The sequence below is a fragment of the Cotesia typhae genome, unplaced genomic scaffold, assembly GCF_013202065.1.
Source record: "Cotesia typhae breed Kobodo isofemale line unplaced genomic scaffold, CoteBio_Ctyphae contig_81, whole genome shotgun sequence".
NCBI classification, from domain to species: domain Eukaryota; kingdom Metazoa; phylum Arthropoda; class Insecta; order Hymenoptera; family Braconidae; genus Cotesia; species Cotesia typhae.
In genome coordinates, this window is record NW_027423768.1 from 456590 (window position 1) to 467855 (window position 11266).

The following is an 11266-nucleotide window of genomic DNA, read 5'->3' on the forward strand; positions in this document are numbered from 1 at the left end:
TGTAAAATAATTTGAAATCGAAAATAAAAACTTAGAATTTGGCAAAACGAATGGATAGAGAATGAAGGGAAGCCAATTAAATTGATAGTTTGTAAATACAAAATAGATGGCAAAAACGATCATTCCGGTTCGTTGTGAGTGATTTGTTTGGAAAATAATAAAGCCGGAAAATTAATGACAATTAGCAACCAGTCTCCTGGCAGTAGTTCTCCTGAAGAAGACCATTCTCTGGACAACGAAAACGGAAGAGCTCTACCTTCGAGTCCGACCGAGACCAAGGTAAGTGATTCAGTACTCTGCAGTACTCCTGGAGATTAGGGACTCCCCGTACCGAGGCCTTCAGCGGAGGTACGGCAGGTGAAAATAGTCGAGTAGGTGGGGGCAAGACGGAGACCATCCGCTTACCCTCTGGGGGGGGGGGGCGAGTAGGGCTATTGGGGTTTGTCGACCAGACACCCCCAACGGCAACCGAGGTAATTAGAACCGCGAACAGTAGACCGCGAATTTGTTTCGTTGGGTGTGTGTGGGAGTGTTACCGACCGATGGTCACCGTGTAAACGCGAAAACGCGGAATTTTCCTTTGTAAAGGTAGTAGTAGAGGGCTATTTGTCTTTTCTTGTGTAAATAAAAATTTAATAATAAAGTTATTTATTCTTTTGACCGCAAATTTTGGTTTCCACATTGTTTATCATCCCTTTTTCGATCCTAGACTCCGACGAGCAATAAATCCGAGCAGCGGGATAGGCGTTTTGGCAGATTCCTACTTTTTCGTTTCATTGATAATTAGTGTACGAGTCGTAGGAAATACAAAACCCGTTACAGGCTAAAACAGTTAGAAAAGTATGTACAAGTAATTTTGTTGAGCATTTTAAGTCAGCTTTAAAGAACTTCTCATGACATATGTATATTTTTTTTCAGAATACGAAACGAACCTTACAATCATCAAGAAAGATTAGGGTTGACAAAATTCTAAAAGCTCACCAAAAGGATAGTTTAGTTGGAAATGAGGTATGTACTCTATATTAAAAATGTAAAATGTAAGAATAATGTAAAATTCAATACTCTTGAATCAAAGGTAGCAATGAAGAGTTAAAATTTATCATATTTTTAATGTTTTGCAGGGAAACAAAGATTTAGACGATAATTATTGGGATAAAGAGAACGAAGAATAAAAAGAAAATGATGAAGATATATATGACGAGGATCTTGAATTTGAATTGAGTAACAATGAAACGAATAGAGAAAATTTATCAAGAATTGAAAATTCTGATCTGCCAAGGACTGCTCACAATAGTAAATTTAATATGCAACCTGGATCAAGTAAGGTATAAAAAGTTTTATCAATATTGGTATCCGCACTAATTAAAATTTATAAAATTATTATTTCATTAAATACTCAATTTTTTGTTTAAATACTAAATCGTTATTAGTCGTGGCTTGAGAAAAAAAAATAACACGTGACCAACGTTTGCATTTTTGTTATTTATTTCAATAGCAAATATTTCGGTTTGAGTCATGAAATAAGCTGGGGTGAAAAGATGATTTAATTAAGTATAAATTAAACTATATTCTACGTATCCTTAAAACGTGAAATTAAAGTTTTGAAGAAGAGTTTAAAAAAATTAAGAAGAGCTTGAGTTTTTTTCAATATTATAAAAATACATAATCGATATTTATTTTAAAGTCTAACGATTTTAATCCCTTTATGAAAGATGAACGTTTTTATTTTAATTTAACTTAATTTATGAAAAAAAGTCCATGTTATTTTAAAAATAGAAAAATGAAATGAGTAAAGATCAATAGAACAATAATTAAATTTTACTGGAATCAAGAAATTTTTTAATTCATTCAAGGTTGTAAAATTTTTGTAATATGATCTTGATTCAAAATTTGCTTTCTTAAATCAGGATAATGTTTTCTTTTTATTAATATACAAAGTTAATCGTAACAATATGATGTTCTAGAAATTAAAAAAATTTCACCATATATAAGTAATGGTTTAAACAATTTCGAAAAAAGAAATTTCCAATGATAAAAATTATCAAAATTATTTTTACAGTATCTTATATTTTTTCAATTTAAATAAAATAATGATAAAAAATTTAAATAATAAAAAATTTGATCAAGTAATTATTTTTAACAATTTCATAGTTGAATAAAACAAGAAAATCATTTTATAAAATAATTTTTCAGTTTAATGACAAAGAAAAAAAAGATGATGAAGATCCATATGATGATGAGCTTGAATTTCATTTGAGGAATTATGAATTGGATAGAGAAAATTTATCAACAACTGAAAATTCTAATCTGCCGAGGACTGTTCACAGTAGTAAATTTAATATGCTAGCTGGATCAAGTAAGGTATGAAAAGTTTTATAAATATATGTATCAGCACTAATTATAATTGAAAAAATGATTATTTTATTAAATACTCAATTTTTCTTTTAAATACTAAATCGTTATTGAGGTAAAAAAAAAAAAAACTACACGTGATCAACGTTTACACTTTTGTTATTTACTTAAATAGCAAAGTTTGTGTTTCAGTGTAATAAAATTTTTGAAATTTGGTCGTGAAAAAAGCTGTGATGGAAAGATGATTTAATTTAATATAAATTAAACTATATTATATGTATTATTATGACGTGAAATTTAAGTTTTGAAGAAGAGTTTAACGAAATAAAGAAGAGCTTGAATTTTTTTCAATATTTTAAAAATACATAATCGATATTTAGTTAAAAGTCAAACAGTTCTATGAAAAATAAATATTTTTATCTTAATTTAACTTAATTCATGAGAAAAAGTCTATGTTATTTTAAAAATAGAAAAATTTAATGAATAAAAATCAATATAACGATAATTAAATTCTGCTGGAATCAAAAATTTTTTTACTCTATTCAAGGCTATAAATTTTTTGCTCTTCATTCAAAAATTGCTTGTTTAAATCAGGATGTTTTTTTTTTTTTTTTTATTAATATACAAAGTTTATCGTAACAATATAATGTGCTAGAAATTAAAAAAATTTCACCATATATAGGTAATGGTTTAAACAATTTCAAAAAAAGAAATTTCTAATGATAAAAATTTCCTGATTTATTATTCTACGAATATTTTTTAAAATTATAATCTATTAAAACTTTTTTTACAGTATCTTAAATTTTTTCAATTTAAATAAAATAATGATAAATAAATTTAAATAATACAAAATTTGATCAAGTAATTATTTTTAACAATTTCATTGTTAATTAAAACGAGAAGATTATTTTATAAAATAATTTTTCAGTTTAATTACGAATTTTTCAGTTTAGTCGAAAAATATTTTGGTTGAAAGATTTGCACACATTGTATACCAAGTTGAGATAATACATATAAAAAATAAAATACAACTTTTCTAAGAAGGTTTTTTTTCTTATATCGGTAACTTTTTGAAAAGAAATATAAACTTTTTGGATGATAGCAAATATAGTAAATATGATAGTAAATATTTCTGACAGCCTTTAATAAAATCATCTTTAGGATGTATATAATTTATTTATTGACCATATTATCATCAATCTAATACTTTTCTGTCCATATATATCGCTTTACTAGTACCAGAAAGGTATATAAAAAAATTTTCTTCAACCAATCGATGAAAAAATGTGTTCAATTTATAAATCTATAGGAAAATAGAAAAAAAAATGTTATCTTATCTTAAGTGCGTACTTTTGACTGTGAGGATTTTTTTTCGTACGTCAAAAAAAAATTTTTTTACCATTTATTTACAAGCTGATTAATTATACAAAGTTTCTAATTGGTTAAAGAAAAAAAAATTTGACATTATTACTAATCTGAAATGAGTTAAAATTTAATTTACCGACTAATTTATTTAATAAATGAATTTTCAACAGCGAAAGTTTGAGCAACGGCCAATTTTGAAAGTCGATCAAAGTAAAAAAAGGTCAAGAGAAGACCAACATCGAGGAATAGAACCCTTAGAAAACTTAGAACTACCACTACCGTTACACGATCAACTGCAGGAAGACGATCAACAGCAAGAAGAGCAACAACGACAGCTATTAGAAGCGCAGCGGCGGCGAGAATTTCAGCGAGAGGATGCGGAGCAACAACAGCAGCAAGAAGCTCTACAACAGCGTATACAGTTGGCCGCAAGACAACAATTTCGACTAAATGCTCTACAACGAGAACGAGGTCGAAATCGAAACATAAATCATCTTCAAAACGATAAGTTCCTGATTGGTGATAGTTTATATATTCCAAGTACTGCTCAAAGAGAAGCCGCTAGATCTGATCGACCATCTGAGTTTATCACGAAAATGACAAATGCTATCTGGCCGCAAGAAAAACTAATTAACAACGTGGTCCGTAGGCAGAAAAATACCGGGGACAAAGAAGCTCTGACACCTAGGAAAGTAGAGCTTCTATCGTATCATTTTGAAGAATTTCTCACCGACCGTAATTACTCGGAAGAAAGGATACAAATCGAGTTAAAAAGAATAAATACTTATTTGGGTCGCGCAATTACATCAGCGAAAAAAAAAAGTGGTGTTGTAATTGTGCAATACTTATCATTAAGATAGAACCCTCTCGACTTTCATAGTCAAAAGTTTATGTTTGAGAGTATGGTACATATTTACTTGAGAGTCATTATTGAAAAGCCTAAAACTTTTTGCTGTTTATGTACTTATTTTATATTATATTATAACTTATCAAAGATTAATATATATCATTATATTAAAATTGTGAACTTTTTTGAATTTTTAATAAATATAGAAAAATACTTATTTTCATAAAATAATCATTATTAATTTTATTTATTTACAAAAAAAAATAACAATGATTATTAATTTTATTAATTAAATCAACAGTTCTTAATTTTATTTATTTATAAAAAAAAATAACAACTGTAATATTACGCCTAACGTACATTAAACTTTTCAAATTTTTCAGCGCATGCGTATCTCATACTTTTTTCGCGGCTCACAAAACTCGCGTTGTTGCCATTGGGAAACTGAGGATTTAAATACGCCGTCTGGTGGTTTAAATTCAAACTAGCGATTGTAGGATAGAATCATATGTTTACCACTATGTCAGTATCAAGACATTAGCAAAATACGGTGTAATTTTCATTTAAACAAAAAATAACCAATACAAAAAGTGAATTTCGTTATCACACATTTATAAAAAATTATTATACATACATCGATATATTTTTAAAAATGGAGTTTTCTCCTCATAAAAATAAAAGTCATGTGTACTGCTGTGTTTATGGCTGTCAAAGTCATGCATTTAAGCATGAGACAGTTCGTTTTCATTCTTTTCCAAAAAAAAAAGATAGTTTAGTGAAAATTGTAAATAATTTCAATCAAGAAGAGCTAGTCGATAGACATGATGTTTGGGTGAAAGTTTTAAGAATGGGGAAAAAAATATCAACCTCCATGCGAGTGTGTTCACGACATTTTACTCAAGATGATTACATTCCTTCTTGTAAGTATATCAAATAAATAAATATTTCAATTATCTTCAATTTTTATACGATCAAAGATTATATTTTTTCTGATTTTTCAGTAAGCCAACAGCATTATCTGAAGAAAACAGCTGTCCCTTCAGTTAATCTACCGAAAAGCTCTGTTGACTCCTCAAAGAAATCTAATCATGTTCTATCGGCTCTACGAGAGCAAAGAAAAATTAAAAGATCATCTTTAAAAAATGAAAGTACTACTTATAATATTCAGCAACAAACTTTAGAGGAACCTAGTGATTTTAATACTGCTAATAATTTTCAAGATTTTGTGGTTTTGGATGATCAGATTGATCAGAGACTGCTTGTAGAAAATCAAACAAAAAATTATGAAAAATTTAATCTACAAACTGATCAAGATTTTGGTACTGAAGAGGCCCTAGTCTACAAACTAAAAGACTCTAATCTACAAACTGATAAAGATTCTGGAACTGAAGAGATGTCAAGTGTCAAAAGTAATCTTGGAATGTCTATAAAACAATTTAAAGACGTTGCAACACAAGTGAAAACTGATAATTTCATTCCAAAATTTTCTGACTTTATTTCCAACGACAGCGAACTAAGTACGTTAACTGGGATTCCTAATTTTGGTTTATTAAACACAATTAAAAAATTAGTCAATAAAAAAACCGGCAATGTCGCATTCTAATACTAAAATGGATATGTTAGACATAATCATCATGACTTTTATGAAACTGAAGCAGAATATGTCATATGCACTTCTAGCCTTTTTTTTTAAGTCTTATACTCCAGAAACTTGTAAAGATAAAATTTTGCAAATGATTGACCTCTTATATATTTGTTTAAGGCCAGCAATACAATGGCCCAATAAAAATAATATTCTTAAAAATATTCCTCTCGATTTTTTAGGATTCGAAAATGTTCGTGCAGTAATTGATTGCACTGAAATTTCGATTCAAAGACCAAAACATCTGTGTTGCCAAATTATGACTTATTCTCAATATAAAAGTTGTTACACAGTCAAGTTTATGACTGCTGTCACACCTGCTGGTTTGATTTCCTTTATTAGTAAGCCTTTTGGTGGGCGAGCTTCTGATAATGCTGTCTTTGAACAGAGTGAAATCATTAAAAAATTCGATCAGGGAGATGATGTCATGACTGATCGAGGCTTCACTGTCGATGAACTCTGCAAGAAAAATGATGTGAAATTAATTTCACCACCTTTTCTAAAAGATCGAAAACAATTTTCTAAATTGGAAGCAATGAATGGAAGACGAATTGCCAAAGCTCGTGTACACGTCGAACGCAGTAACCAACGAATTAAAACTTTTGAAATCTTATCATCAAAAATGCCGATTGGTCTTGTTCATAAAGTTGAAAAAATTTTTACAATTATTTGTGCAGTTGTAAACTTAAGTCAGCCTATCTTAAAAGATGAAAAATTTGTTCAGGATCAAAATAATATTGCTACGGATTAAAATAATGTTATTACTGATTAAGATAATTTATAAAAATATTTTATTACATTGTTAAGTTATTTTTTCAAAAGAACGTACAAATTAAAATTAAAAATAAAACTTATAAGTAACAATTACAGTATTTTTATTGTTTTTTTGTTTTTCACTCTCCTCTTTTTGTTTTATACATATATTGTGTATCATTTTCTTAAAATATACTTTCTTTAAAGTTATTAATAAATGTTTGGTGAATTTTTCATTAAAACTAACAGGTATTATTTTTATATTTTTGTCAAAAGATGAATATATTATAAAATCTGTAGAAGATAAATTAAGTATTGCCATACTTATTTGAATTTGAGCGTAATACATATGCTTTGATTTCAAAGTTACTTCACCATGTTCTTCAGTTAACCATTTAATCGATTTAACAGTATCTTCAATACCTTTACGTTTACCCTCTTTTGGACACTTAATTTCAATAAGTTTAAATGGTTTATTATTCTCAAATACAATACCATCTGGAGAACAGCCTAACCAAGGATTCAATTCAGAAATAACTAGACCACATTGAACTACTTCCATAGACATTAAATTTTCATAAATTTCACGAGCATAAGTTTCCTGTTCTAAGCCATATTTTGTATCGTCATTACTAAATGAAGAACCGTAAAAGTAATCATTTGATTTTTTTTTCCAGTCTGGATTTTTATTAGAAAAATACGTGAATAATGAGTAAGCTCTACTAGCTGTTATTCTATTTTCTCGTTCAGCAAGCCATACAGAATAAAATTCAGTACTTTTTAAACAAATTGTAGAAGCATCCATTGATAGACGGCTAAAAGTTTCAACACAGCAATTTTGTATGTGACCAATTTTAAAATTTTTCAAAACAGAAAGTAATTCCGATGACTTTTGGCAATCGATAATTTTCTGTAGTTTTTCAGGAGATAAAACTAAACTATTATTATTATTATTATTAATTTCTTTAATAGCTTCATGTCTTCCACATCTGCATGTATTAAAAAAAAAAAAAAAAAAAAAAGAAAAAGAGAAAAACATAATTAATTAGTAAAAGTATTATTACTTAAAATCATTTTCCAAAATTCGAATAAATTAACTTTAAAAGAATTCATTTCGGTGTAAATTGATGATGTAAACTATTTACAAAAAAAAAAAAAAATTTCGGAGTCAAATATCAAATTGATCATCTAAACTCTTTACAAAAAAAAAAATTCGGAGTCAAATATCAAATTGATGATGTAAACTATTTACAAAAAAATCATTTCGGAGTCGAATATAAAATTGATGATGTAAACTATTTACAAAAAAATCATTTCAGAGTCGAATATAAAATTGATGATGTAAACTATTTACAAAAAAAAAAATTTCAATAAAAAAATCCATTGAAATAAATTAAAATAAAAATTATTTACAAATGTTTTGCTAACGCTGATGAAGGATTTTCTTCCACCATTATTTTTAAAAATTCTTCATATTCTGCTTCATCTAATTCAGTTAAACCCATGTTTGAACATACTGAAGGATCAGTAGCAGCTTCTTGAAATGACGTATTTGCCTTAGAGTGATCTGACTTAGATTTCTTCAGTTTAACTTTATCTTCATCTTTTTTTTTTGTTTTCCTTCAAAACATTTGTGTTCAAATAGAGGCTTCGCCTCATATTTTTCAAGAGCTGATTTATAAGGTGCATTCCAGGCACATTTCTTATCTGTACACGTAATATCTTTGAAATCTTCTAAGTTATTTCTGTAAGTACAAAATAATAAAGTCAATTATTTTTATAATTATTTAATAATTTTAGAGTTTATTGATCAACAAGACAGAAATATAAATTCATAATTACCGGTTACAAAATAAAAGGACTGCCACAATATGTTTGCAGGTACTTCCCAATCCAGCCTTGCAAGAGCATTCCATACCAATTATTTTTCCGTTCTTTGAGATTTGACCATTTATTTCATGAGGTTCATTTCTTAAACCAGCTGTTTGTAAACAAAAACCAAGGATATGATAAACATCACTGTCATCACTATGATTCACTTTCCCACAATTCAATAAATGACCACGATCAATAATATTTTCTCCACCAGTAAAATTCCTACTAGCAGGTGTAGCTGAAGCAAATTTACAAATTTCTTGTAAACTTACACGCATTTTTAATTGAATTTTGGTCACACGTAATTTTTAATTTAATTTTTTATCCGGTTTACACGTTTATTTGCATGCATCAGCTGTCTCTAGAATCCTACAATCGCTAGTTCATTTTTTAGCCACCAGGCGACCAAAAATTAAGCCACGCCTCTCCCACGGATCCCAATAGCTTTATTAAAGTATCCCTTCCTCGGCTAAAGTCTGGTAAATTTTTCATTACTTATCTATATATATATAAGAGATTCCTATCTATATAGTCACTCATCACGATATCTCGTCTATATAAATACAGGGTGTCTCAGAAGTCGTGAGCCACCGGACAGGGTGTGGTAGAAAATTGGATTCTGAATAGAAAAGTCCTTTACCATTTTTCGATCAGAACCATAGAAAAATTTCTACAAATTTATGAAAATAGACCAATGAGGAGCGCGGTTTAGCGGCAGAACGGTAGGCGCAAGAGCGAGCGAGTGGAAGCGCGACAGGCAATGAGTGCGCGCTCGCTTGCACACGTGTGATATCATTGCTCAGTTATAGCGGGATGCCCGCATGCAATAATAATGATCAATGATACTCCTGTAAATAAAAAAAAATTAATATTAGAAAAATCATCCCATAGACAGCCCCATAAAATAAAAAATGTGCGATTTTTTGATAATTAAAACTCAAATTTTCGGTGTCACCGAAAAATGAAAAAAAAAAAAAAAGCCAACAGTCATATTCAATGATACCCCTGTAATTAAAAAAAAAAAAGAAAAGTTATAAAAGTACCCCATACACTCTGAGATACAGCCCCATAAAGCCAAAAATTTGCGATTATTTAATGATGAAATTCAAATGATCAGTGTGCACTTGAAGTTAAAAAAAAAAGCAATAAAAATAATCAGTGACACTACTGTAGACCAAAAAAATTGAAAAAAAAAAAAAACTACCCCATAGACAGGGAGATACAGCCCCATAAAGCCGAAAATTCGCGAATATTTAATAATAAAATTCAAATGATCAGAGTGCACTTGAAGTGAAAAAAAAAAGCAATAAAAATAATCAGTGACACTACAGTAGGTGAAGAAAATTTTTAAAAATAAAAACTACCCCATAAACAGGGAGATACAGTCCCATAAAGCCAAAAATTGTGCGATATTTCAATAATTAAAATAGAAATTTTCGACGACTACTCAAAATTTCAAATAAAAATTTAGGACTAATAGTTAACTATACCCATAACAATCAGAAAAAAATTAAAAATTACAAAAATCACCCCATAGACACTAAGATACAGCCTAATAAAGCCGAGTATTTCGGGATTATTTAACATAAAAATTAAAATATTCACAGTGCATTCGAAATAGAAAAAAATACCAATCAAAATTATCAGTGGTACTTTTGACCATCAGACAAATTTAAAAATTGTAAAAACACCCCATAGATACCGAAATATGACTTGATAATGCACAAAAATCGGGATTGCTTAGAAATTAAAATTCAAATTATTGGTGCCCATTGAAAATCAACAAAAGAAACCTTTTGTACTTATCGATTAAACTCCTGTGTATCGAAAAAATTATTATTTAAAAAACCACCCCGCAAACTCCGAATTATGATCCCATTAAGCTGAAAATTTCTGATTTTTAGTAATTAAAATGCTACATCTCGGTGTCCGTTGAAAATAAATGAAAAGTATGAAAACTCATTTTCAGATATACTCTTGTAAGCAAAAAAAAATAAGATTTGAAAAAACACCCCATTAACGGCGAGATAGGACCCCATAAATCCGCTAATTTGTGATTTGTTAGTAATTGAAATTGAAATTCTTGGTGTCCATTTAACAACAACAAGAGAAACCTATTGTACTTTCAAATTACACCCTTAAAAACATAAAAAAACTTAACTCTTGAAAATCCACCGCATAGACACTAACAAACATCCAAATAAAGCCAACAATTCGCGATTTTTCAATAATTAAAATTCAAATTTTCATATGACACCGAAAATTTCGATATCATTCCTCGATAACATTCCTCGAAATCATTCCTCGGTGTCCACTAAAGATTAAGGAAGAAAACTTATAAAAATCATAGAGTACACCCTACTGAAGATTTTAAGACCCAGAATTGATAGATTCACCGCATGGACACCGAGTAACTGCTCCCTAAAAGGTGT

General features: G+C 28.9%; 3 protein-coding genes across 3 annotated transcripts; 2 read left to right on the forward strand and 1 right to left on the reverse strand.

Moving 5' to 3' along the window:
• The first annotated feature begins 1176 nt into the window (after positions 1 to 1176).
• On the forward strand, positions 1177 to 4767 carry LOC141533045 (uncharacterized). The gene is made up of 3 exons (XM_074251712.1): positions 1177 to 1325; positions 2194 to 2361; positions 3888 to 4767. The coding sequence occupies exons 1-3, from the start codon at positions 1305 to 1307 to the stop codon at positions 4575 to 4577; spliced, it is 879 nt and encodes a 292-aa protein (XP_074107813.1). The 5' UTR covers positions 1177 to 1304; the 3' UTR covers positions 4578 to 4767.
• A 465-nt stretch (positions 4768 to 5232) lies between these two features.
• LOC141533021 (uncharacterized) lies at positions 5233 to 6167 on the forward strand. The gene is made up of 2 exons (XM_074251671.1): positions 5233 to 5484; positions 5566 to 6167. The coding sequence occupies exons 1-2, from the start codon at positions 5412 to 5414 to the stop codon at positions 6165 to 6167; spliced, it is 675 nt and encodes a 224-aa protein (XP_074107772.1). The 5' UTR covers positions 5233 to 5411.
• Positions 6168 to 7029: 862 nt separating this feature from the next.
• LOC141533037 (uncharacterized) lies at positions 7030 to 9233 on the reverse strand. The gene is made up of 3 exons (XM_074251693.1): positions 8802 to 9233; positions 8373 to 8704; positions 7030 to 7948 (listed from the first exon to the last, which is right to left on the reverse strand). Exons 2-3 carry the CDS (start codon positions 8462 to 8464, stop codon positions 7045 to 7047), a joined length of 996 nt encoding a protein of 331 aa, XP_074107794.1. The 5' UTR covers positions 8465 to 8704; positions 8802 to 9233; the 3' UTR covers positions 7030 to 7044.
• Positions 9234 to 11266: the final 2033 nt, after the last annotated feature.

Bases quoted from the DNA above. Each gene is read 5' to 3' on its own strand.
- LOC141533037 (XM_074251693.1), bottom strand. From the start codon at position 8,464: ATGGGTTTAACTGAATTAGATGAAGCAGAATATGAAGAATTTTTAAAA. The intron at 7,949-8,372 runs GTAAATAATTTT...TAATACATGCAG, and splicing joins TCAGCGTTAGCAAAACATTT to ATGTGGAAGACATGAAGCTA.
- LOC141533021 (XM_074251671.1), top strand. From the start codon at position 5,412: ATGGGGAAAAAAATATCAACCTCCATGCGAGTGTGTTCACGACATTTT. The intron at 5,485-5,565 runs GTAAGTATATCA...CTGATTTTTCAG, and splicing joins AGATGATTACATTCCTTCTT to TAAGCCAACAGCATTATCTG.
- LOC141533045 (XM_074251712.1), top strand. From the start codon at position 1,305: ATGCAACCTGGATCAAGTAAG. The intron at 1,326-2,193 runs GTATAAAAAGTT...ATAATTTTTCAG, and splicing joins TGCAACCTGGATCAAGTAAG to TTTAATGACAAAGAAAAAAA. The intron at 2,362-3,887 runs GTATGAAAAGTT...AATTTTCAACAG, and splicing joins TGCTAGCTGGATCAAGTAAG to CGAAAGTTTGAGCAACGGCC.